The sequence below is a fragment of the Euleptes europaea genome, chromosome 3, assembly GCF_029931775.1.
Source record: "Euleptes europaea isolate rEulEur1 chromosome 3, rEulEur1.hap1, whole genome shotgun sequence".
In the NCBI taxonomy this organism is placed as follows: Eukaryota; Metazoa; Chordata; class Lepidosauria; order Squamata; family Sphaerodactylidae; genus Euleptes; species Euleptes europaea.
In genome coordinates, this window is record NC_079314.1 from 118,516,499 (window position 1) to 118,544,016 (window position 27,518).

Consider the following 27,518-nt stretch of genomic DNA (forward strand, 5'->3'; position numbering starts at 1 on the left):
AAAGGGGCCACTTTTGCCCGGAGAACTGATCTCTATCGCCTGGAGATCAGTTGTAGTAGTGGGAGATGTCCAGCTACCAACTGGAGACTGGTAACCCTATGCCTCGGAGGGGCATGCATATCAGGAAAGGAAGGCAGACTATAGCTGGGCAACAGAGGAGAGTACTGATCTGGCATGTGAGCTTTTAAATAAATAATTATTATTGTTATACTTTATTATGGTCAAAGATCAGCATAGAGCATTTAAATAAATTAGGATTTGACATTTGCTTTTACTTGTTTCAAGTATTATACCTACGCGCGTACACAAACATATATCAACTAAGGGCAAGAGTCCAGTAGCACCTTAAAGACTAACAAAAATATTTTCTGGTAGGGTATGAGCTTTCGTGAGCCACAGCTCACTTCTTCAGATACAGCTAGAATGTGAATCCATCGGTCTTTAAGTAGAGGAACAGTATGTAAATGTCAATAGCAGGCTTGATTGGATTAGGTGTGATATGCAGAAGAGTCTGTGATGTCCAGGGGAGAGATGGGTGTGGAGAAATCAGCATTGGTAATGGGCCATGAATGCAAGGTCTTTATTCAGCCCAGGTAAATGCATTGACTTTAGTTTGAATATCAACTGTAATTCAGCAGTTTCTCTTTCCAATCTCCCTTTAAAATTCCTTTGTAAGAGAACTGCTACTCTTAAATCTGCAACAGAATGTCCTGGAAGGTTGAAATGTTCACCCACTGGTTTTTGAATACTGTGGTTTCTGATGTCAGACTTATGTCCATTTAATCTTTGTCTAAGAGACTGACCTGTTTGTCCAATGTAGATTGTGGAAGGGCATTGCTGGCATGTGATGGCATAAATCACATTAGAAGATGAGCAGCAATATGAACCTGAGATAGTATGGCTGACATTGGTGGGTCCAGAGATGGTGTTCCTAGTTCTGAATGAGTCAGCAATTTCTGACCAAGTGATTAATTAACAGCTAAGTGCTTGCGTTTTCTCAAATGGCCTCTATGAGCTCATGCCACTGAGAAAACGAATATAAGGACAAACCAACCCTTGAGAAAACTATGCATGCTTTTGGGTACAGAAGGAGAGCTGTGCTGGCTGCATCACAACCCATTTGATTTTGGCCCTACGGGGAAACTCTGGTCAAGCTGACCTGCTTGGAGAAACCTTTGGACAACCTTTTGAAACTCTTGAATGCTGGAAGCATCTTTGGAACTTGGTAACTATAAACCTGATGCAAGAAACCTTTGCCAATCCTTTTGAACCGAAAAGGCTTTTGAATGTATTAGCTAGTTATGCTAAATAGTTTATTATTTTCTTGCTTAACACTTCATGACTTTTTCTTTCCTGTAAACCAGCTTGAATCTTATAAATAAATTGTTAGCCTTTAAATGGCTTGTGTCTGTGATTTTGGGATTCCAAGCCTAAATTCTAAGTGCCTTGTGTGAGTGTAAAACCACCTACCAAAAACCTAAGACATTTTGGGAGTGTAATCTTTCCCTGGCAGGCCTCTACCTTGCAGGGTAAGCGTTACACTCAATTTTGGAGTGAGTTGGGAGAGGATTGCCCTTATCTTCCCCCTGGAGCTCAACCTTTTGAAAGGGCTGGTGGCAGCTACTCCTTGGACGTGGGGCGAAAGCCTGGAGTTCAAGGTTTTGTCTTTTGGAAAACTTTTGACCAAACCAAAGCAGCCTCCAACTGGTGGAGACAGGTTGGGGAGCTCTTTGACAACGGCTACCCACTGTGATATATCAACTAAGGATTGGAAGACCGTTCATAACACACAGAATAAACGCACACATAAATTAATACATAATGATTTTTTTTTTGTAAAATATGAACTTCAGACGTAAGTTGCTGTGATGGTCTCGAATTGCCCAGAATGCTGTAATTTTTAATTTTATTTTTCGATTTATATTCCTCCCTATATTCCCAGCTAAAGGTGGGTCCAGGGTGGCTAACAAAATCAGTAACATGTAATATCATAAAACCATATTAAACAATAAAATCTAAAATTTAAAACCAGTTCCTAGTCATTAGTCAATTAAATAATTTAAAATAAGTGGGGCTCAACTCTAGAGCAACTCTAGAAACCTCAATGAAACAACATTTTGGTGTGTGGCTGCATCTAAAAACCCAACATGAAGCATTATTAGGGATTGAAATGTTGTCACTTACATTTGTGGTGGACCCACAATGGGATTATCATAAAGCTGAAAAATATGACAGCATCAAAAGGAGGAGCTTAGGAACTTAGAAAACGAGTTCCTTCCAGCTCATGAGAAAGAAATTGTGGAGAGATGAGATCAGAGGTGGTTAAAAAATTGATATTTCCTGGCTTGCCAAGCTCAATGGGTCAAGGAAGGATAAAAACCCCCACTCCTTATTGGTTTGTCAGTTTATTTAGGGAATTCATATGCCACAGCTCCAGAATCCTTGTTCCAAACAGCTTACAAATAAGACATTATCATAAAAGCATCACAAATCATGGGATGCATCCTAAGCAGGTCAACTCTGGAGGAAGACTCATGTTATGCAATGGGGCTTACTCCCGAGAATGTGTCCTTAGGATTGCAGCCCATCAGGATAAAAACAAAAGCCATTAAAAGCAAGCCAGGGGTTACAAAAACAGCATAAAATGGACACTGAGCACCCTAAAAGAATCTACAAAAACTCATCTAGACAGAACAGAATTAAGCTATAGGTAACATTCAATGAACTGAGTGCCTTGTCAGGAGAAATGGAGATAAAACTCAAAACTGGGGGGAGAAGGGGATATTTTTTCAGGTGCTCAGGCAGAGAGAACGAGAAAGAAACCAACACGAAAATTAGTAATTTACAGAGACCATAAATAAGGCCCTGTGGTCTTCAGCGAGGGGAAGCAGTGGCGGCTTTGTCAAGAGTAGGGAAGGATGCCGGCCCCGTTGCTAAGGTTACCACTTCCAAGGACAAGTTGAAATAATTTGTTACCTTTGTTCTGTGCGGGGTTGTCGATGTTGAAATTCCCATTCCACACGACTGTCAGCTCCACCGGCAGGCTGTTAATTTCCATCCCGTCGTAAGAATACTAAAAGTTAGAAGAGCAGAGTACAGTAAAAACCAAGAACGTCACACCCAATTCTTGTTACAGCAGCTGGGAGAAAGGCCCGGTCGGCAGTGGACACCCTTTCCCCCTCCAGTCTTGCATAACTGGTGTTTGGTAGAGGAGATCTGATCCTGAATCCATTGGAGGCGCTCACGGCGGTGGTTTCTTCCTCAGCCGGGCGGGACAAGCATCCAAACCCCCCTGGGCTTCGTTCCCGGGGGAAGGTTTGGGAGTCAAAACCGCACTTTTCGGCAGCAGGAATTTTAGGAACGTAGTTGGGACACTAAAAGTGTCTCGTTTTTGGAGCGTCTCCAGGTTCTCTCAAGAGCTCTTGAGAGAAGTTGTGATCAGATCAGCCATCTTGCCGGAGGTTCTGGAGAACCGGGTTTGATCCCTCACTTCTCCATGTGAAAGCCAGCTGGGTGACCTTGGGCCAGTCACACTCTCTCAGCCCCACCTACCTCACAGGGTGTCTGTTGTGGGGAGAGGAAGGGAAGGTGATTGTAAACTGGTTTGAGTCTCCCTTAAGCGGTAGAGAAAGTCGGCATATAAAAACTAACTCTTCTTTTTCTTACACATACCCACCAATGCTTTCTTCCATCAAAACTTCTCAAAATTTCATATCAAGTCACCCAAAGTCTCTCTGAATTGACAGCCAGGGCAGTGTAGTTAGGGTTGCCAGCTCTGGGATGGGAAATACCTGGAGATTTTGGGGGTGGAGCCTGGGGAGAGTGGGGTTTGGAGAGGGGAGGGACTTCAGTGGGGTACAACGCCACAGAGTCCACCTTCCAACGAGGCCATTTTCTCTAGGGGAACTGACCTTGGTTGTCTGGAGATCAACTGCAACAGTGGGAGACCTCCAGGTACCATCTGGGGGTTGGCAACCCTAAGTGTAGTGGTTAGAGCAGGAGTCCCCAACCGCTTCTGCATTTGGAAGGTTCCCTCAGTTACCATGGCTAGTAGCCATTGATGGACCTCTCTTCTGTGACTAAGTCTAGACCCTTTGTTAAAGCCATCTCTGTTCGTGACCACTGCGGTCTCCACTGGCAGTTAATTCCAATGTATAGTTAGGTAAAAGGTAGTCCCCTGTGCAAGCACTGGGTCATTCCTGACCCATGGGGTGACGTCACATCCTGACAGTTAGTAGGCAGACTATATTTACAGGGTGATTTGCCATTGGCTTCCTCAGTCATCTGCACTTTACCCCCAGCAAGCTGGGTACTCATTTTACCGACTCGGAAAGATGGAAGGCTGAGTCGACCTTGAGCAGGATACCTGAAATTGACTTCTGTCGGAATCGAACTCAGGTCATGAGCAGAGCTTGGACTGCAGTACTGCAGCTTAATGCTCTGCGCCACGGGGCTCACTGTTGAGTAAAGAACAATTTCCTTTTGTCTGCCCTGAACCTGTTTCTGGACAATTCCCCAACCACGTTTCTGCTCAAAATTACCCCCTGGTGTATTTGGAACCCTGGAGGAAGAGGGGGAGCCGCTAGGGGGAGCGATTTTGAGAAGGAAAGCAGGAAGGATAGGGTCAACCCTTTCCATGCAAAGTACAGATCACCACTCCTTCAAGCAAAATCACAACCTCAAGGTTATTTTCCCCCCAAAGTCAGAATTTCATGCCATGCATTTCTACTTAATATGGTGTTTGCCATTTAATACAGCATTATTGGGAGAAACCAGATCTCTGAGCCTTCCGAGAAGGTAGGTCTGTCCCTGCTAAGTGGTATACAATTGCGGGGTCAAACCTATCTTGTGATCACTGCACAATAAAAACCAAAGTTATAAAGCAATTTTTCTCTTCGGAAATTAAACACAGTTAACTGGCCCGACTTCTCTGACGATCACCCCGTCAAGAACAGGGATGGCTCTCTTTCTTTTCTCCTCCCTTTGGGTTATCTGTATATTTTCAGCAACCCCAATTTGAATCCTCTGTAATCTCACTGGGGCTCCTGATGGTTTCCAAAGAAAGTGGATATGCGCATTTCTAGATTTGCCAACCTCCAGGTACTAGCTGGAGATCTGCTATTACAACTGATCTCCAGCTGATAGAGATCAGTTCCCCTGGAGAAAATGGTGGCTTTGGCAATTGGACTCTATGGAATTGAAGTCTAGGGTTGAGAGGTCCCTCTTCGCCACCGGTGAGAGGTTTTTGGGGTTGAGCCTGAGGAGGGCGGGGTTTGGGGAAGGGTTTGCCATTGGTTTGCCATTGCCCCCAGTCATGTTTGGGAAGAATATTTTGATGACTCTTCTGCGGATAGTCAGAATGTGTGGAATAGTATACAGTTGCTGCTTAACACAACCCCCTGAGGTGGGGCAGTTTCCCTTCCTATCAGAGTTGAGCCTGATCTGGAAGGAGTTGGGCACAGATGTCCTTGCGCCGTACGACAATATGCTGTTCTCCACCTTAGGACAAAACGCTATCGCAGAAAGATTTGATGTGCAAAACTTTCAGCACTTTCTGGAGTCACATGAGAGCGATAAGCAAGATGCTTCGCTCTCCCCACATGTGGAAACAGCAGAGAGAAGGGGCAGACCAGATACGAATACGCCCAAACGGGTATTAAGGGTAATAAATCCACATGATTGCATCCAGAGGATGTGCGGCTGGTCTCCCAGCCCTTCCATCCCCGCTCTCGCTATGATCCTGGCTCGGAGAAACAGCCTCAAAGGCAACAGCTGGGGGAAAATATGTTGCGAGCCCCAACGATGAGTAATTAACCCAAGACCGGAGTACAATGCGAGTAGGAGAGGAAGGGGACCGATCTTTAACCGAGTCCATATGTCTCCCAACTTGATTTAACATCAGTTCCCCTTGACTGCCATGTGCACTCCTGTAGAAACCCACTTGGAGCTTAAGGCTATGAATCCTTCATGGACTCTATGGGGATTTTATTACCACCAGTGCCCTTAATTAAAAGAATAACATCTGTCTGGCAGGCAGCAAGCAGAGACCAGCAGGCCGGTATGATTCCATATATCGAGTTGTGCCCCCCCCTGCACATAGCCACGCATGAAAACCCAGATGGAATTTCTTAAGTGTCTGCAGCAAGACTTAGAGGTTCCCGGGGAACCACAGAACATGTCCTTTTCCTTTGAGCCCGAAAAGAATTACCCCCTGAAATGTTCAAACTCATTGCCATTTGAGACCTCAGCAATCTTTTTTTGTCTTGTCTTCTTTGCACATTTTTATACCCTAGCCACTCCCAAGGGCTGCCCAAACAATTTTTAGCCGTAGCGAACAAGCCATCATCATGCCTTTTGTATGTATTTGCTGGAAAAATAAACCTAAAATCCAGTAGCCCATAAAAAGAAGTCAAACAGAAAAACCAGTTTTAAACTTTCCAATTTGGCAAACCTTTCCCGTTTTAATCCTCTGGAACAAATATGGTATCTGGTTTTGTTTTTTTAAAAAAAAACAACCCAAAACTTAGGGCCCCCAACTGTCATAGAACACCCTTTGGGGAAAACTTTCAGAATTCTGCTTTTTTCATGTGTTCTCTGAGGCTGAAGGAGATGAGACACAGGGGATCTATGATCATATCTCCTCTCTCTCTCTTTCTTTTGACTTATTGTGACCCTTGTAGGGTTTTCAAGGCAAGAGACATTTGGAGGTGGTTTGCCATTGCCTGCCTGTGTCACGCCCCTGGTATTTCTTGGAGGTCTCCCATCCAAATACTAGCCAGGGTCAGGGCTGAGGGTGTATGAAAGGTCATCCAGCAACCTTCCATGGCATGAGTAGGGATTCGAACCTGGGTTTTCCATTTCCTAGTCCAACACCTTAACCACTATACCACACTGTCTCTCTTTATGATGTTATTAATAGCATCCATGGGGTGGGGACAGTTTAGATCAGAACCATGGATGGGATGAGTCAATGCTTGGCTCTCGTGGCCCTTTCTTAGATGCCCAGGGAAATGCTGATCGCCACTTTGGGGTCAGAAAGGAATTTTCTTCCAGGACAGATTGGCCAGGAATCCTGGAGGGTTTTTGTTGCCATCTTCTGGGCATGGAGTAGGGGTCACTGGGGCAGTGGGGCGGGGAGATAGTTGTGAATTTCCTGCATTGTGCAGGGGTTTGGACTAGATGTCTCTGGAGGTCCCTTCCAGCTCTATGTTTTTACATTTCAGAGGAGGCATCTTCATGGCAACATGGGGAAAGGGTTAGGTCCCCAGCACCAAATCCCCCTTTCCAACTGATATCAATGAAAGGTTAAAGAAATGGGAGATTTGAACATGGGGTTGGGTCCAAAAAAGGAGGAGGAGACCCCCCCTCTGACCACCAAAAAGGCTGTACAGGGGTTAATGGGAACTAAGGGATCAGATGGGGCAGAAGTTGTAATAAGGAAGGGAATTGGCCAAGAAAAAGCGAAAAAGTTGGCTCGAACCAACCTATTGATTCTGGCAAGTTCAACTTAAGAGAGATTTCCATAACATGTAGGGGACACAATCATTAAAATGAACAAAGAGACGGAGTCCCTATGAGGAGAGGATAATATGTTTTGTTTCACTTAGAGGGCTAACAAGGAACATATAAATTAGTTTTATAAAATCCCAGTGTGGAAAGAGAATGAGGTGGGGGGTTTTCCCCCTCAACTACTCTCATAACGCCAGAAGTTTGAATCTTCCAGTGGCAATGATTGGCAGAAGTTTACAGACAGAGAAAAGAAGCTGCTTTCATTCATGGATAGAACTTCTATGCACTTAAATGGTTGTTTAAAAAAAAAAAAAAAAACGATCAGTAAATCCATGACTGCTAGGCCCTTCAATGGCTAATAATCATGACAGCAAAATGGGAAAGCTATATGTGTGTTATGTGCTGTCAAGCCGTTTCCAACTTATGGTGACCCTACAAATTAATTCTAGCTGTATCTGAAGAAGTGAGCTGTGGCTCACAAAAGCTCATACCCTGCCAGAAATTTTGTTAGTATTTAAGGTGCTACTGCCCTCCAACTCTTTTCTTCTCCCACAAATTAATGACCTCCGGAATGCTCTATCAGTAACAGCCTTGTTCAGGTCTTGCAAACTGAGGGCCCTGGCTTCCTTGATTGAGTCAATACATCTCATGTTGGGTCTTCCTCTTTTCCTGCTGCCTTCACCTCTTCCTAGCATGATTGTCTTTTCTAGTGAGTATCATCTTCTCATGAATGTGACCAAAGTATGACAGCGTCAGTTCAGTCATTTGAGCTTCTAGGGAGAACTCAGAACTGATCTGATCTAGAATCCACTTATTTTTTGGGCAGTCCATGATATCCGTAAAACTCTCCTCCAACACCACATTTCAAATTAATCCATTTTCTTTCAGTCAGCTTTTTTCATTGTCCAATTTCCATATCCATACATAGCAATGGGGAATACCATCATATGAATTATCTTTTATCTTGGTCTCCAGCAACACTTCCTTATTTTTTCTAGTTCCTTCATGGCTGCCCTTCCCAATCTCAATCTCTTTCTGATTTCTTGGCTGCAGTCTCCCATTTGGTTGATAATGGAGCCAAGGAATAGAAAATCTTTTAACAATTTCAGTTTCTTCATTGTCAGCCTTAAAGTTATGTAATTCCTTAGTAGTCATTACTTTTGTCTTCTTGATATTCAGCTGTAATCCTGCTACGATCCTTTCTCCTTTAATGTTTATTAGTAGTCATTTCAACTCTTTTACTATTTTCTGCCAGAGAGGTTTGACTCTTAAATTGTATAACCTGAAAATCTTGCTGGTCTCTATTGGATTCAAATCTACCTCTTCTACTGCAGACCAATATGGCTACCCTCCTGAAAGTAAGTTCAGATGTACAGCATTATTGCAGCACAGAAACTTGGCTTAATGCACACAATTCACAGATGAAAGCTCCTGGGAAGTGACTTAATTGCTCATCATTTCTGAAGTTGCCCTAGGCAAAAGAAAGGAAAGGAAGGGAAGCTTCCCTATTGTTCACTGCATCACAGATGCAATCTGCTAAAGAGGAAACAGCCTATTTCGTCAGAGATAGGACAGCACATTTGAAATCGCTGGCCTTTTAAAGCTTGAATGTATGAGTTGTGCAGTTTTGTTGAAATGTGGCAGAGGGGATGCAGGGCTCAGTAGGTCTGGTGCTCATCACCTGGTGGCAGCGGTGGGAGCATCAGCAGTCACCATCTCATTCCCGTTTCCTTGTAATCCATTTATTGTTTCGCAATATTGCATGCTGCACTTGCTATCAGGTTTCCTGAACTGATGGATTGTCACAATGATGTTGTTTAAATGCAAGACAAAAGAGGTTTGTGATACATCAGCTATTGTGCTGTAGGAAAGCTTGCCTTTTCGAGTTTCTTTGATGGACTAATGATAGCAACTGCATCTTTTCAAGGCTCCGGGGCTGGGCAATGAAGTCAATTGAGGTATTTCTTGCTTTATGGCACAACAAGGTCGGAATGCAAACTGCCAAGATCCTGGACAGGAATAACCTTGAAAAGGGCTTGGATCCTCTGCTGATGGAATGGATTTCGTACGATGGAAAGGGCCAGTTCCAGGTTTTGATGGGACCTGAGAAGGCAGTGCTTAGAGCCCCCCTCCTATCCTCACTACCAGGATCCCCAGTCACCCCAACCTTCCTGCCCCCACCAACATACCCCCACCTGCCTGTGCATCCTTCCCCTGCCTGCCTGCCCTTTCCTCAATGGCACCGGGAGGTGTGTGCAGCTGGGTACACTACTGCTCTAACCATCACCATCTGCACACTCCATCCAGATGGTGCTCTAACCGGCACCATCTGCAGTGGTGGGCAGCCCAGGTAGCTAGGAGCACAAGAAGAATTTGATCACAAGCAAGTGGGTGAGGGAAGTGTGCACAGGCAGGTGGCAGAGGGGGTGTGCCGGCAGGGGCCAGTGGCCATGGGCCCTGCCAAAAGCCCTGGGCCCTGGCAGATGCCCTACATCAGGGTGTGCTAATACCAGCTCTGACACAGAAAATGACTTCCTCTCCTCCCACTCCCTCTGGCAAGAGCCAGTATAGTGCATAAAGTAAAAACATAAGAACATAAGAAAGGCCATGCTGGATCAGACCAAGGCCCATCAAGTCCAGCTGTCTGTTCACACAGTCACCAACCAGGTGCCTCTAGGAAGCCCACAAACATGACGACTGCAGCAGCAATCTCCTGCCTGTGTTTCACAGCACCTAATATAATAAGTATGCTCCTCTGATCCTGGATGGTGTAGTGGATAGAGTGGCAGACTAGGTAACTGGGTGACCTGGGTTCGAATAACCACCTCTACCCTGTAAGCTAGCTGGGGGACCTTGAGCCCATTGCAATTTCTCAGCCTAGCCTACCTCATAGGGTCATTGTGAGAAAACAGAGGAGGGGGGAACGATGTTCTAAAAGGCTTGGAATTCCAGGTGGGGAGAAAAATGGGATATAGATAAATAAATGCAAAATGCATACTACAACCCCTAGTGATCCCCAAAGTGCTGGTCCTTTCAATGGGGAACCCAGGAATTGCATGAAAGGGCAGAGGAAGGAGTAATTGGCAAAAATGCCTCCCCTCCATTAGTGGAAATTTTCCACAGGATCTGACTGAAGGCATCTAAATTGTGAGAGGAGGGTAGCCGCACTGGATTGGGCTGAATCAGAGGGATTATAGGACAGGCATGATCACTGGGGTTGAGGAAGAAAGCATTAAAATGAGTGTTGGGTACCCACTCTTCTGCTTGGATCATCATTTGGACGCAAATGTATTTATTTAAATGTTTATACGCCACTTTTCTGCCCTCCCATGGGAGAAAGAAACATCATTCTCTCCTCCATTTTATCTTCCCAACAGCCCTGTGAGGTAGGCTAGGCCAAGAGCCAGTGATTGGCTCGAGGATACCCAGAAAACTCACATAGCAGAATAAGGATTCGAACCTGGGTTTCCCAGATCCTCGCCCAGTGCCCCAACCACTCCACCACACTGATTCAGCACCATCCTCAAACTCTTTTGGGGAAAAGGCTTGCAAAAGACGTCTTTTGCATGTTCTGAAGAAAAAGAATGTGCTGTCGATTCGCAGCTGACTCATGGTGACCCCATCCCTGGAGTGTTCCAGTTAAGAGATGAGTAGAGGTAGTTTGCTATTGCCTTCCTCTCTGTAGCAACCCCAGTTTTCCTTGGTAGTGTCGAATACAAGTACTGAGTGTGGTCAACCCTGCATAGTTCCCAAGCTCTCATGAGCTGGGGTTAAACTGGGCTAGTCAACCCGCTTGCTTGTTCTGAACTGGGTCACAAATTCTATGTGGGTTTGCTCTGGTGCTCGGGAACCGCAGCTTGTGGACAGAATTGAGGGAGTGCAGAGGAGAGCGACGAGGATGATCAGGGGCCTGGAGACCAAGAAGCCCTACGAGGAAAGGCTGAGGGAGTTGGGAATGTTTAGTCTGGAGAAGAGGAGGTTGAGGGGGACATGATTGCTCTCTTTAAGTATTTGAAGGGCTGTCAATGAAGAAGAAGAAGAAGAGTTGGTTTTTATATGCTGACTTTCTCTACCACTTAAGGGAGACTCAAACTGGCTTACAATCACCTTACCTTCCCCTCCCCACAACAGACACCCTGTGAGGTAGGTGAGGCTAAGAGAGTGTGACTGGCTCAAGGTCACCCAGCTGGCTTTGTGTGTAGGAGTGGGGAAACAAATCCAGTTCACCAGATTAGCCTCTGCCGCTTATGTGGAGGAGTGGGGAATCAAACCCAGCTCTCCAGATCAGACTCCGCCGCTTCCAAACCTCCTCTCTTAACCACTACACCACGCTAGCTGTTCCTGTTGGAAGCAGAGGATAGGACATGCAATAATGGGTTTAAAACGTTGGAGGATATTACCGGCTGGATATTAGAAAAAGTTTTTTTACAGTAAGAGTTGTTCGACAGTGGAATCAGCTCCCTAGGGAAGTGGTGAGCTCCCCCTCACTGGCAGTCTTTGAGCAGAGGCTGGACAAGCACTTGTCAGGGAATCTCTAGGCTGATCCTGCATTGAGCAGGGGGTTGAACTGGATGGCCTGTCTGGCCCCTTCCAACTCTATGATTCTATGTATGGGAGGGTGTTGCATTGCTTGAGCGGCTACACAAAGCTCTGTGCACACCATGCATCAGAAGATGCTGCTCCACGATTCTGAGCATGTGCCGACAATGGCTACCCTCCAGCGCCGAGTATGTGAATGAATACCTTCCACTGCATAAATGCAAAAGCAGCACATGAAATGCAGCACATTTCCAATTGTGAACGTATCAGCAATTCAACACCACAGGAGACCGGCCTGAAAGAATACACAGGCATTATGAGAGTGGTGTTTGATTTGGGGGCATGTTATTTGTAAGGACGTTACTGGTAATTACAATTCCTTCACGCTACAATAATTTTTCCCTTTTCATGGGCCCGGCATCCAGCCGCAAAATGACTTCTAGGTCCAGGATTGGGGCACAGAGATTCTGGCATCCCTTATCAGGTACCGCTCGAGTGATAGATCTAGCTGGCCCACCTGACGCTGGCAAGCCTTAACTAGTAGATCAATCAATGAGAGCTCTAATTGATTGTTTGATGAGGCGGGGATCTTAATCGCCCAAACTGAGAGTTGAGTACATCCTCGTTTATTGGTTGAGGCTGAGAGCCAGTGTGGTGTAGTGGTTAAGAGCAGTGGTTTGGAGCCGTGGACTCTGATCTGGAGAACCGGGTTTGATTCCCCACTCCTCCACATGAGCGGCGGAGGCTAATCTGGTGAACTGGATTGGTTTCCCCACTCCTTCACATGAAGCCAGCTGGATGACCTTGGGCTAGTCACAGCTCTCTTAGAGCTCTCTCAGCCTCACCTACCTCACAGGGTGTCTGTTGTGGGGAGGGGAAGGGAAGGTGATTATAAGCCGGTTTGAGTCTCCCTTAAGTGGTAGAGGAAGTCGGCATATAAAAACCAACTCTTCTTCTATTTTACTTGTAGTATGCTTACAATTTATTTTAAAAAAATGCTAGCAGTGTCCATTCCTTTGAAATTACTTCTGACTTTTCTCGACATCTGTACGGGCCTGCCCATGAAGGGACATATAAGCGGACGGGTTAACTTAAGAGAAGCAAAACGAAGGCGAAGGAACAATTGGAGTGAGGGAAATGATACTTTTTGTTTGTAACCCCAAGAGGGAGAAAGTACTGTGGAGCAAGTCCAGGCTCCAAATATTTATAGCAGGCTGGGCCAGTCTTGAGATGTGGTGCTGCCTACCAATTGCAGAACACGATGTTGAAGTCCCCTGTCCCCTTCTGCTCTTGAAGGGGGCCTGAGACTTAACCACAGGCAATCCCAGGTAGACCACTAGCTTGGATTCCGGCCATGATGCTTCAAGTTCAAGTCCGTGTCAGACCACTGTCATCACATGAACACATGAAGCTGCCTTCTACTGAATCAGACCCTTGGTCCATCAAAGTCAGTATTGTCTACTCAGACTGGCAACGGCTCTCCAGGGTCTCAGGCAGGGGTCTTTCACATCATCTACTTTCCTGGTCCCTTTAACTGGAGATGCTGGGGATTGAACCTGGGACCTTCTGCATGTCAAGCAGATGCTCTACCACAAGCCACGGCCCCTCTCCATGGCTCTCCAGGGTCTCAGGCAGAGGTCTTTCACATCACCAACTACCTAGTCCTTTCAACTGGGTATCCCGGGGATTGAACCTGGGACCTTCTGCATGCCAAGCAGATGCTCTTCCACTGAGCCATAGCCCCTTCTCCCTTTTTAGTTCCATCAAAACGTATCCACCAATTTGCCCTTGACCTCAGCGATTTCCAAACGCTAACTCTGTGAGCGTGCTCTCTGCACACAATGTGTTTTCGTTTCAACTGTGTCTCAGAATCCGTTGCCAGCAGGTAACTCCCTCCTGGAGTTTGGTGCAGGCTGAGAGGGGTAGGGGGAATCTCTTGAGAGGGAGCGCTCAGCGAGTTATTTAGTAACACTTCTCTATCTCTACCATGTAGGATTAATTAGCTCACACTCCCTATCATGCCAGGAAGACACGAAGGTGGTAGGCAATAAGTGTTATTATCACGCCGGGGGATTGATTGCTGCGGCTGGAGGCCCATTTAGCCACGGGATATCTGCAAGGAAGGAGAATCCAGAAGGCTTCTTTGTGTTGCACTAGGTGGAATGCCTTTGTTCACCTTCCGGGGCTAGGAAAGTACAGTAAAGAGCATCTCTGGGGCAGAATTGGAGATCAGAGTACCTCAGGTTGAACTTTAAGAAGGGGTATGCTTTTCTTCCTCTGATCCAGATGGCCCGGGATAGTCTGATCTCATCAGATCTCAGAAGCTAAGCAGGGTGGGCCCTGGTTACTATTTGGATGGGAGACCACCAAGGAAGTCTAGGGTCGCCACACAGAGACAGGCAATGGTAAAACATCTCTGCTCATCTCTTGCCTTGAAAACCCTCAAGGTTTGCCACAAGGTGGCTGCGACTTGATAGCACATTCACCTTATGAATGCCATGGCCCAGGCTAGGTAGATCTCACAAGTTAGGCAGAATTGGACTTCCTTGGTGGTCTCCCATCCAAGTACTAACTAGGGCCAACCCTGCTGAGCTTCTGAAAACTGACAAGATTGGTTAGTCAGGGCCATCCAGGTAAAGGCAAGAGACAGATAGAGGTGGTTTGCGATTGCCTGCTTATGCGTAGCAACCCTGGACTTCCTAGGTGGTCCACCATCCAAGTACTAACCAGGACTGACCCTGCTTAGCTTCCGAGATCAGATGAGATCGGGCTAGCCTGGGTCCTGGACCTCGTTGGTGGTCTCCCATCCAAGGACTAACCAGGGCCTACCATTAGCTTATCTTCTGAAAGCTAACAAGATTGGGTTAGACTGGGCCATCCAGGTGAGGGCCATCCCCTCATAACCATCTGGGAAACCTGTATATTTGCTAATGTAATAAAGCCACCCAAGGTTCTAAAGATGGAAAAGTGGTCTTCTTTCATGTTGACACAGTTATTGCTTAAAACTTGTCCAAATGATCAGGGACTGACGGATTGTCTAAGCTATCAGACTGTAGGTCAGCACCATTCCAGAAGGACCAGGATGAGGGGGAGATGCTCTACTCCACTGCAACTTGGAAAAAAGAACATGAAGGAAGACACACAACAAGATTCCCTGTTGTATCACATGCCTGGCAAGGAATATATGTAAATATGTGTAAATCCATCTGGCTCTTTTAGGTCTACTCGTTATGGCAGCAGCTCTGCAATAACTGAATAGGTTTTCCCAACAACTACCTGGAATCCTGTAAGTGGAGATACCAGGGGTTTAGGGTTGTCTATTCCAGATTGGGACATTCCTAGAGGTTTGTGGGTGGAGCCTGGGAACGGCAGGGTTTGCGGAGGGGAAGGACCTCAGTGGGGTACAATGCCATAGAGTCTACCTTCCAAAGCAGCCATTTTCTCCAGGGGAACTGATCTCTGTCGTCTGTAGATCAGTTGTAATTCTGGGTAGGGTTGCTAGGTCCCTCTTCGCCACCGGTGGGAGATTTTAGGGGCGGAGCCTGAGGAGGGCAGGGTTTGGGGAGGGGAGGGACTTCAATGACACAGAGTCCAATTGCCAAAGTGGCCATTATCTTCAGGTGAGCTGATCTCTATCGGCTGGAGATCAGTTGTAATTGAAGGACATCTCCAGCTTGTACCTGGAGGTTGGCAACCCTAATTCTGGGAGATCTCCAGGCCCTGTCTGGAGGTTGGCAACCCTACAGGAATTAAACCTGGGACCTTCTACCCGCAAGGCAGGGGCTGTACCCTTGAACCATTGCCCTTCTGTGATCTCTCCAAAAAGCCAGGAAGGAAATCTAACTTGGACCATATACGGCTCTTAGGGCTCCTCGGAAATTATGGTTATTTATTTTTAATGTTTACACATTTACCATTTATTAAAACCATTTATATCCTTCCCGCCTACACAGGAGCCGCAGGGTGGCTTCTAACAGAGATTTAAAACGATATAAAACAATCATCAATAATCCAACCCAACCCCCCGCCCCCCAAAAAAAGCATACAGACAACCTAGCGGCACACAATCAATCACCCAGCCAGATAGAATACAGATAAAACCCCCAATTGATTCTCCAGTTGTTCTCCTTAAACAGCATTGTTTTTAACTGATACCAGGGACCTGGTTGAAAGAGGGCAAATTGGAACTCATGGGGCAGGGTATTCCTGAAGAGGGGGGGGGCTGTTGTAGGGTAGGGGCTGAGGACAGGATTGGGGGGTGTCGTCATGAGCACAACCAGCAAGTGACAGTGGGCAGCTCTACGAATCACCAGGAAACTCTGTTTTACTGCATTTGTGATGCCAGTGAGTTTTTTTTTTAATTACAAACATCAGCACAACTTTAACAGAAAAGAAGAGAGTTTAAGAATGAATAAGGCTTGGCTTCCTGTCCTGAAAACCTCCAGACTAACAAAGACTACAGTCCACAATAACCATGCGGATTAGTTTTGGATTGAACACATTATCAGATCACTTCAGGATACAATGGTTCCATATTAACATACCACACCCTCATTAGCACATTATCTTGATACTTACAGGACAATGATTAGCACATTACCTTGGATACTTTTTGCAGGACAATGACTCAGCTCAAACCCAACCCCTTTCTGACTATATATTACTCTTCCTACACACTTGGCACTGAGAGACCCTGTCCTTCAGTGTTACTCCTCTGAAGATGCCTGCCACAGCTGCTGGCGAAACGTCAGGGAAGAAAATACCAAGACCACGGTCACACAGCCCGGATAACCTACAAGAACCAATTTATATATCAGCTGGAAGTCAATTGTAATAGCAGATCTCCAGCTAGTACCTGGAGGTTGGCAACTCTATATCCAGGGGAACTGATCTCTGTTGTCTGGAGACCAGTTGTAGTTCTGGGAGATTTCCAGCCACTCCCTGGAGGTTTGACAATACAGCTATACACACTATATACACTACTAAGCTGAAACACACAAGCTAAGACAAACAACGTGACTGTACAAGGTGGAAACAAGTGCAAAATGACACAGCTAATGTTCGTAGAGTCTCTCTCAATTGTAGGAGAAGTGGTATCCAAAGGATTTTCAACGAGGTTCCCAATGAGGAGACGATCGTTTCAAGTTTACAATGAACAAATCTTCACCAGTCCTTCAAAGTCCTTTTGTACATTCATTCATTCAAATATTCTCCCATAACGGATAAGATTTCAAAAAATGCCAAATCATTATTATTTCCCACGAAGGGCAAGAGACATCACTTCCCACTTGGGGTGAGGATTATAGTGTAGCTCCTGTACTGAGTTCCTCATCCTCCCGATATCAGTACAGTAGTGTCTATTTCTCCCCCACTCCCTGGAGGTTGGCAACCTTTGGGGGAAGCTTCATTCCATACTAGTGTTAACCACGACTGCTCTAGCAGTCAGCTGCCCCTTCTCCTTGCATTACCTTGACTTTATGGGGACAGATAAAGATCCCTCGGCCCGCCTGGTTTTCACTTTGCACCTCGCACAAAACAAAATGAAAAGAGGCACTAAAAGCATCCTCAGTCTGGCAAACCGTAAATTTCAGAGAAACCCCGAATACAGGTGCTCACGGGCCACTAAGCGGTAATGAAATCCAAGAGCAAAACCGACAAGGAATAATGTTGGCGCGGGGGGGGGGGGGCGGGAGGCTCTTTGTAACAGGCCATAAAATTGGCAAGATGTCGGTAATCGCAAACATGGTGTTTAATGCCACAGAAAATGGACTTGCACGGTTTTTAACAACTGCTGGCTGAGATGGAGTGGGACCTGGTGGAAGAAGCGCGCAAGGGTTGGGATATGATTTATAATGAACTAAGATTGATATTACAGCAAAATATCCCCCAAAACACCGGAAATGATGCTGTTAAGTATCATACCGGAAACAATATTGACTCAGAGATCCTTTTTGATGTATGCTACCATAGCTGCAAGATTGGTTTATGCAGCAAAATGGAAACTGTCTGAAACACCGGACAAGACTGACTGGATAAACAAAATGTTGGAACTAGCAGAAATGGCTAAACTTACAGCATTAGTAAATCAAAAAGAAAAAGTGGAATTTATGGGAGAATGGGAGGCATGGACAATATACTGTGTTAATGAATTTAACTTGGGAAATATTAAAGGTTATGTTTTGATCTAATTCAAAGATTCAAGTAGAAAAAATATTACTGCTATAATTTAGATTATAAGAAAATGTGATCTATAGTCAAACTTATATATGAAATATTACAATGAATTAGAACTTAATTACAAAGGTAACTACAGATATATAAAATAGATAGAGGAGGGGAGAGGGGAAGTCAATAATTTGTAGCGATTAGACAAAGATTGTTTATGTTATACAAATATATTAATTGAATGATGAAACTAAATGTGATTTAAGTGGAAAATAATAAAAAAAAATTAAAAAAAGAAGAGCGTAAGGGGATCTCTTGGGAGTAGTTTTAGAGGGTCGCCATGTTGGCCTGCAGTGGAAGAGCAGGATTCCAGTCCAGCAGCACCTTACGTAGGGTTGCCAGGTGCCTGTTAATTAGGGTCGCCAACCTCCAGGTACTAGCTGGAGATCTCCTGCTATGACAACTGATCTCCAGCCGACAGAGATCAATTCCCCTGGAGAAAACGGCCGCTCTGGCCATTGGACTCTATGGCATTGAAGTCCCTCCCCTCCCCAAACTCCACCCTCCTCAGGCTCCGCCCCAAAAACCTCCCACTGGTTGTGAAGAGGGACCTGCCAATCCTACTGTTAATGGCGGGCAGTTGTCCGCCAATTAACAGATCTGCCTGCCGCCTAGGTAGGGTTTCCAGGTCCCTCTTTGCTACCGGCGGGAGGTTTTTGGGACAGAGCCTGAGGAGGGTGGGGTTAGGTGAGGGGAGGGACTTCAATGCCATAGAATCCAATTGTCCAAGTAGCCATTTTCTCCATTGGCTGGAGATCAGTTGTAACTGGAGGTTGACAACCCTACAGGTCAGGGACCCTGATCTAGATTTTTTTTTTTAACCGTTGCGTTGCTATTTTAATGTCACTTGCACTCATTTTAACCAATTGTGCTGGTAATTCAGCATTTTGTACCTGCTGGCTTTCATTCGATCTCTGCATAGCATTAAATCGGAACTCGGAAGCTGGCGCGAAAGACAACTGGATGGAGACTGAAGTGCATAAATTGTTTAATGAATCAATTAAAGGGAGGCTGACCGGGGCGGGGGGGCGGGGAGGCTGTGGCGGAGAGAACAGAAAAAGAAGCTGAGGGTGTGTGTGTATATATCTATATCTAAATCTATCTATCTATCTATCTATCTATCTATCTACATATATATCTATATCTATATCTATATCTATCTATCATCTATCTATCTATCTATCTATCTATCTACATATATATCTATATCTATATCTATCTATCTATCTATCTATCTATCTATCTATCTATCTATCTATCTATCTATCTATCTATATTGCTTGATTGGTCTGGCGACTTAAATTATACAGGGATTAGAACTGCCGGCAGCCGCCTACAGAGGATGGAACTGATAACAGGCATGAATCCAATCCGTGTTGTATCTCTTGCAACAAGTCCTTTCTTCTTCTGCGGGTTTTTTTTGGTACGAAATTAGTATTCATTGAGAAGAAGGCGTGAAGAGATACGCCCCGGCATCCTGCCTGTCTGAGAAGCCGTCTTGGCTTTAGAAAGCTCCGCTCAGGAGGAGAGGTTGTGGAAATTAAATTAAAATCTTTCGACTGAGTCCTCCTGGAAGAAGGAAAGTATCGGGGAGTGACATCGAGGGAGGGCAGGCAGACTCGGGGTGTTTTTTTTCTAATGGTGGATTTTGACAGCGGGCTGCTTAAGAGGGTGGAAAATTCCGCTGCAGAAGGCCCCTCCCTGGGAAGTTGCCAGATGAGCGACCAGAGAGATAACTTTCTGCCTTCGGGCTGCTCCGTGTGCCTCTGAGGCACAGGGCCGAGAGCTGTCCTTGGATGTTATGGCTGAACAGGCCGCCCTTTCCCTGTCTATCCAGTCCGCTTCTATTATTATTATCATTTATTTCGATTTGTATCCCACCCTCTATCCCGGTCGAGGCCAGGGTCAAGGAGGCTAACAGCATCAAATACAGTACAATAAAACCACAATAAAGAAGAAGAAGAAGAAGAAGAGGAGGAGGAGGAGGAGGAGGAGAAAGAGGAGGAGGAGGAGGAAGAGGAGGAGTAGTAGTTGGTTTTTATATGCTGATTTTCTCTACCTCTATCGGCTGGAGATCAGTTGTAATAGCGAGAGATCCCCAGTTACTACCTGGAGGTTATACAAAAATTCAGCACATATGACCAGATATTATTTCTAATGCAATTGTATTACATCCAAATCAAATACCACTTAACCTGCAAGCAATGCAGATAATAGTTCCATGTGCAGTGTAGCACAATTAGCTGTACAAAGCCGATTTACAGTGTTCCAAAAGCTATCAAAACAGATAGTGCACCATGCTGTGAATCCTAGAGACACTGGATTCCAAACCATTCAACAGAAGATGGGCTTCCGGTACAGTCCCATTTCGCTTATTGCTTCATCAGTCTTGGAAATCCAAAGTTGGTGCTTGTTCCTGCTTCAGAGGAATATCCCTCTCTGTATTTTGTGAATGGCTGATTAAGTGGTATTTGATTTGTATGTAATACAATTGCATTAGAAATAATATCTGGTCGTATGTGCTGAATTTTTGTATAACGTACATGAGCAGCACAAGTCTTTATTTTGATTCCACTACCTGGAGGTTGGCAACCCTAGGTGGGAAGGTGGGGGGAGGGAAATGTAGGCATGGAAGTTTTAAAATCCATTCCATGTGGTGAGCAAACCCGACTTGTCTGTGGTCTTTTTGGAAAGTTCTAGTAATGCAGGTTTTGGAAAGAACGAAGCAAAACAGGGTAAGTGACCGATTGGGTGACATTATCATTTGGATAATGAGTCCTCCCCAAATAACCCATGAAGACTGAAACCAAAAACAGAGCAACACAGCTGTGTAAAGACAGCCCAGGACCTCATACATACTTCTCTTTCCCCACCCCGGCTTCTACCCTGACAACCCCTAAGAAATAGGTTGGGCTGAAAGCAGTCACTGGTCCAAGGCCGGCCACCCAGTCAGCGTTGTGGCTCTTTGGGGATTGGAACCCAAGTCTCCCCAATCCTAGTATAATACTCTGACTAATAAATGAGGGGAGGGGCTGTGGCTCAGAGTAGAGCATCTGCTTGGCATGTAGAATCCTACAATAGACTCATAGAATCATAGAGTTGGAAGGGACCAACTCCTAGTCCAACCCCCTGCACAATGCAGGAAATTCACAACTACCCCCCCACCCCCACCCCCAGTGACCCCTATTCCATGCCCAGAAGATGGCCAAGATGCCCTCCCTCTCACGAACTGCCTAAGGTCACAGAATCAGCATTGCTGACAGATGGCCATCTAACCTCTGCGTAAGAACCTCCAGGGAAGGAGAGCCCACCACCTCCCAAGGAAGCCTGTTCCACTGAGGAATCGCTCTAGCGGTTAGAAAATTCTTCTTGACATTTAGACGGAAACTCTTTTGATCTAATTTCAAGAGCTAACTGTGCCAAAGGTATCAGAGCCTTTCTGTGCATGAGAAAATCCGCTTCCCCTCCCCATTGGGGTCATTTTCTCGACCCCAGCCCGTTCCCTCTCCCCCCCCCCTTTCCCGCGGCCATGCCAATGGGATCAACTCACCGAAGTGTTCTGGCACTGGACGCTGGAGCTGTTGAACCTCAAGGCCGGCACCCTCTGCTCGCTGCCTTGGATGTTGAGGATGCACTCGTAACCCCGCTGTCCCGACTGGGGCTGCGGCAGATTCTTGGCCTTTAGGGTTATCGGCTTGACGACTTCCACGGGCACCAAGATCTTACTGACCTGCAACAACTGAGGGCAGTCCTGGAGAAAGGGCGGTGGCGGGGTGGAGAAAGAGAAATGCCATACGGTTAATGGAGAAGGAGAAGAAGGATTGTTGGTTTTTATATGCCGACTTTCTCTACCACTCAAAGAAGAATCAAACCGGCTTACAATCACCTTTCCTTCCCCTCCCCACAACAGACACCCTGTGAGGTAGGTGGGGCTGAGAGAGCTAAGAGAACTGCGACTAGCCCAAGGTCACCCAGCTGACTTTATGTGGAGGAGTGGAGAAACCAACCCAGTTCACCAGATTAGCGTCCGCTGCTCAGCAGAGGAGTGGATAATCAAACTCGTCTAGATCATGTAACACTTTTCGCTTTGAGCTTCATCAGCCAAAATCCTATGCAAGAAAATAAACCATCATAGATAAACCACAGTAGGTTCAAGTTTTCAACGAGCCATGTCAGCTTCACCCAAAGTATCTGAGTACAAAGTATGTGGCTGTAGGGCAATAAGTAATTCCACCATCTTAATAATTTATTAATAATTTACTTGAACAAGTTAACACCAACCTACAATTTGGTAAATAACCAAGATGTATTACCTTCTCCATTCTGTAATCTGTAACTGGCCGTTGCCAACAATTTATCTTTGAGAAAGATTGCAGAACAGAGAAAGACTTTTGACTTCTTACTAAGAGTTTATCTGTGAATAGGATGTTCATCTCAAAGAAGGGTTACAGAACACAGGAGGACTTTTGACTTCTGTGAGACCAGTAATACATACATCTTGGTTATTTACCAACTCACAGATTGATGTTAACTTGTTCAAATAAAATTATTGGGATGGTGGAAAGAGCGGTCAAGTCGCAGCTGACTTATGGTGACTCCGTAGGGTTTTCAAGGTAAACGATGAACAGAGATGATTTGCCATTGCTTGCCTCTGTGTAGTGATCATGGACTTCCTGGGTGGTCTCCCATTCAAATACTAACCTGGGCAAACCCTGCTTAGCTTCTGAGATCAGATGAGATCAGGCTAGCCAGGGCCATACATATCTGGACAAAAGACACACGGAGGTGGTTTGCCATTGCCTGCCTCTGTGTAGCGACCCTGGATTTCCTTAGCAGTCTCCCATCCAAGTACTAACCAGGGCCGATCCTGCTTAGATTCCACAATCTGATGAGATCAGGCTAGCCTGGGCCATCCAGGTCAAGGCAGAGACAGTCACACTCTCACAGCCTAACCTAGCTCACAGGGTTATTGTGAGGATAAAATGGAAGCGAGGAGAATGGTGTAAGCCTCTTTGGGTCCCCACTGGGGTAAAAGGTGGGCTATAAATGAAGTAAATAAATAAATTTCCTTTTGGAAATTAATCCCCCTGCAGTTCTCTTCAGTCCTGTCTACTGTAAGTCTGGGTGAACCACTGCGGCTTCTCACCTTGATGTCTTATTTCTCCAACATCTGGCTGGTGATTATTTGTATGCATCTGGTTCTGGTTTCATTCATTTTTTTTATTAATGTGGGGCTTTTTTTATTCTTAGACTCTTTGTATCATTTTTTTTCTGGAAGTTGTCTGGTGTGCTTGGCAAAGCCAAAAGGCAGAAGACAAACATTTGAAATGAAATGAAACAGCGAAAACGCTGGCTCCGCATAAGACATCGGAATGGGATTGTGTGCATGATTGCATCAAGAAACTTTTCACATTATCTCATTATTCAAGTGCCCCGCTGTACATGGGCTCCAGCCTCCCCCCCTCCGACAGTCTCCATATTCACATCTATAATCACCAGATCTGCTCTCTTGCAGAGTTTTGATATGCAAAGATGCACATCACAAATATAGAAGAGGGCAACACACGGAGGAAAAAGGAAGGGAACAAAACCAGCAGCTGAGCGCATGCCTGTAGCTGCAGAAAATTTGGAAATAAAACCAGAACGGAACAGTGGAGAATTTAAGAGCGTGAAAAACTTAAACCCAGCTGTGCTGCGTGAAACCAATGCTCCATCTAGGTCTGGATGGCTGCCCCAGAAGGGCTACTCATAGCCAGTTATGAAGGTCAACGCCTCCCTGCACAGTTGACTCTTTAGCCACTCGCACAAAGAAGATTACTACCTCTGAATATGGAAATTATAGTTAGTCATTCTGGCTCTTAGCCAGTGATGGGTAGGTTTGCCAACCCCCAGGTACTAGCTAGAGATCTCCTGCTATTACAACTGATCTCCAGCTGATAGAGATCAGTTCCCCAGGAGAAAATGGCTACTTTGGCAATAGGACTCAATGGCGTTGAAGTCCCTCCCCTCCCCAAACCCCACCCCCTCTGGCTCCACCCCCAAAATCTCCAGGTGTTTCCCAATCCAGAGATGGCAACCCTAATTTTGGGAGAAAGATGGGATACAAATAAAGTAAATAAATAACGCCCCTCTTCGTTTCCTACTTTTTTTGAAAAAAGTCAAACTCCCAAATCTCTTTTACCACACCTAAAAAAGGATATTGCAGAGCTTGAGATGGTGCAGAAAAGAGCAACCAAAATGACCAGGGGACTAGAGCAACTGCCCTATGAGGATCGGTTAAAACTCTTAGGGCTGTTTAGCCTGGAAAGAAGGAGGTTAAGGGGAGACATGATAGAGGTCTATAAAATTATGCATGGTTTGGAGCGAGGGGACAGGGAAAAGCTTTTCTCCCTCTCTCATAATACTAGAACTGGGGGGGGGTGTCATCTGCTGAAGCTGGAGAATGAGAGATTCAAAACTGATAAAAGGAAATATTTTTTCATACAACACATAGTTAAATTGTGAAATTCCCTGCCCCAGGATGTGGTGATGGCTTCCAACTTGGAAGGCTTTAAGAGGGGAGTGGACATGTTCATGGAAGAGAGAAGTATTCATGGCTACTAGTAAAAATAGAAACTAGTCATGATGCACTCCTATTCTCTCCAGGATCAGAGGAGCATGCCGAATATATTACGTGCTGTGAAACAAAGGAGGATAATGCTGCTGCAGTTGTCTTGTTTGTGGGCTTCCTAGAGGCATCTGGTTGGCTACTGTGTGAACAGATTGCTGGGCTTGATGGGCCTGGGTCTGATCCAGCAGGGCTTTTCTTATGTTTTTAACACAGGCAGGACAATGCTGCTGCAGTCATCTTGTTTGCGGGCTTCCTAGAGGCACCTGGTTGGCCACTATGTGAACAGACTACTGGACTTGATGGGCCTTGGTCTCATCCAGCAGGGCCTTTCTTATGTTCTTATGTACTCAGAGGGAAGGTGTACCCCCCCCCGTGATCTTGCTGGTTATCCTTTGTACCCTTTGTCCCGTGCTACCAACATCCCTTTTTGAGATACGACAGCAGGAACTGCACAACATGTCTCTACGAGGGCAGTTGCGTTTCAGAATCAGCTACCCAAAATGAAACTCGGACATCCAGAGAGAAATTCAAGTGAGAATTTTAGAAGCACCCCTAAAGGGAGGCGACAGTAAGGGTGTGTCCCAAAAGGGCAGGTGTCTCGGTTATCCATTACCCCCTCTGTTGGAATCGGGAGCTCCCGGCATCCTCCCCACACTCCGCGCCAAAGCCGTAACCTTTCCGATAATACTTGTTTCAAGTTCATTAACAAAAGGCAATTGCGGCGGCCCTAATAAAGGATTCGTTAGCATATAAAAAGGTTTGAGGCTCTGCAAGGAAGTTCATTATAGATAATTGAAGAGGCGAGGGCCATAAAAAGGCAAAGTCTCCCCTCGCTATGTGCGGCGTTATCGGATTGGCCTAATGTTCTTCCTAATTGAAATTTAAAAAGGCAATTTCTCAGGAAGATGCTGGCGATGGAGTTGTAGGGTCTCCTCATCCGCCTCTCGAGTTCGAGACACTGGGTGACCGGACATGTGGAACGGACAACTTTGCCCCACAAAATGAAAGTTCTCTTCTGCTTTCGTGTTCACAAGGAACGAGAAACAGAACCAGCGACCCTCCATTCAGTTCAAGCAGAGCACCTGGATTACATCGCATTTGCATGGGATCTTCAATATTTCCCCTTTTGCAAGCTGGCAATTAGTACATCACGCTTCACAACCACCTCTGACTGTACAGTTTCTAACCATGACTCAGCAGCATGTGGATGGATGGAAGACATCTGATGGGCCTTTGTTGACACCGGAATAACTGCACCAGTAAATGGACTTCTAAAGAAGGTCTGACCCTGACTTGAATTAATAATAACAATATTTGCAACTTCAGATAGATTTTTTTTAAAAGAATGAAAAGAAGAAGAAGAGTTGGTTTTTAAATCCTGATCTTCTCTACCTTTAAGCAGTCTCAAATTGGCTTACAATCACCTTCCTTTCCTCTCCCCACAACAGACACCTTGTGAGGTAGGTGGGGCTGAGAGAGTTCAGAGAGAACTGTGACTAGCCCAAGGTCACCCAGCAGGCTTCATGTGGAGGAGTGGAGAATCGAACCCGGTTCACCAGATTAGCGTTTGCCGCTCTTAACCACTATGCCACGCTGGCTGTCAAAAGCAGCCAGCAACGGTACTGAGCAAAGGAGAAGCAGTCGTCCACCAGCTATCCACGTAGCAACTGATTTACGGCTTGCGCCGTGCTTACATTATTACACCACTAATTCCCATGGTCATAAAATTATATTTACATTTATGCGACAGAACAGTGGGGGGGGGAGAGGAAAGACTAAAGAGATCTTATTAGGTCATAAAGTGGAATCGGGTCAACAATATGCCGCAAGAATTTTGAGGCCGGTAAATTTCTCGGTCTCTTTCCCACCTGCCCCCCTCCTCGATCCACAACTCCAAAGTTATACCATTCCCATGTGTCATCAAACCCATCCAGGAGAGCCTCCGACCAATCAAAGAATCTTTTAACGTGCCATATATTTTATCTGCATTTCCTAAAAGTTTATGGCGCTGTTAGCTTGATGGATGACGTACATATTTACTGGCGTGGCAGAAAGTAATAATACAGGGAAGAAGAGGCCCATAACCTTAAAAGGGAACTGAGGAAGGTAAGGCTGTCGGGGGATTTATGGAAAGCATAAATGTCTGGAGAGATAACCGCCGAATAATTGAGTATTGGCCTACTGGTGGCTCTGAGATGCTCCGTCCTAGTTAAGGGGGCTGTCAGGGATTCCATCCCATAAAACGGGTTTTATATCCTTTGTTTATTTTTAATGCCGGCAAGCGGCGTCTCTCTTTCTCCAGGTGAAGGCCCCAGGAATCTGTGTCCTCCTGCCTCCCTTCCCAAGATCCGGTCAGTTTGGTTAAACAACCTTAAGCATTTTTTTAATTCAAAGGGAGATTGACTTGCAGAAGATAATGGCAGAGGGCAGGCCATGTCGGTCTACAGTAGAACAGCTAGAATAAAGTCCAGTAGCACCTGAGAGACCAATAAGATTGGGGTTTTTTTGTGTGGCACGAGCTTTCGAGAGTCAAAGCTCCCTTTGTCAGACATGGTATCTGCAGTAGAACTAGGTCTGCAGTAGAACTAGGGTTGCCAGCCTCCAGGTACTTAGTAATCAAACACTGGCTACAAGT

The 27,518-nt window shown here is 45.7% G+C and overlaps 1 protein-coding gene across 1 annotated transcript in view; it reads right to left on the reverse strand.

Moving 5' to 3' along the window:
• The window catches only part of PLXNA4 (plexin A4), a 587,111-nt gene that overhangs the window by 130,982 nt on the left and 428,611 nt on the right, over positions 1 to 27,518 (reverse strand). Inside the window, exons 10-11 of the mRNA XM_056845760.1 lie at positions 21,824 to 22,024; positions 2,977 to 3,073 (exon numbers count right to left, since the gene is read on the reverse strand). Coding sequence (XP_056701738.1) covers positions 2,977 to 3,073; positions 21,824 to 22,024 — 298 coding nt within the window. The remainder of the gene's footprint in view (positions 1 to 2,976; positions 3,074 to 21,823; positions 22,025 to 27,518) is intronic.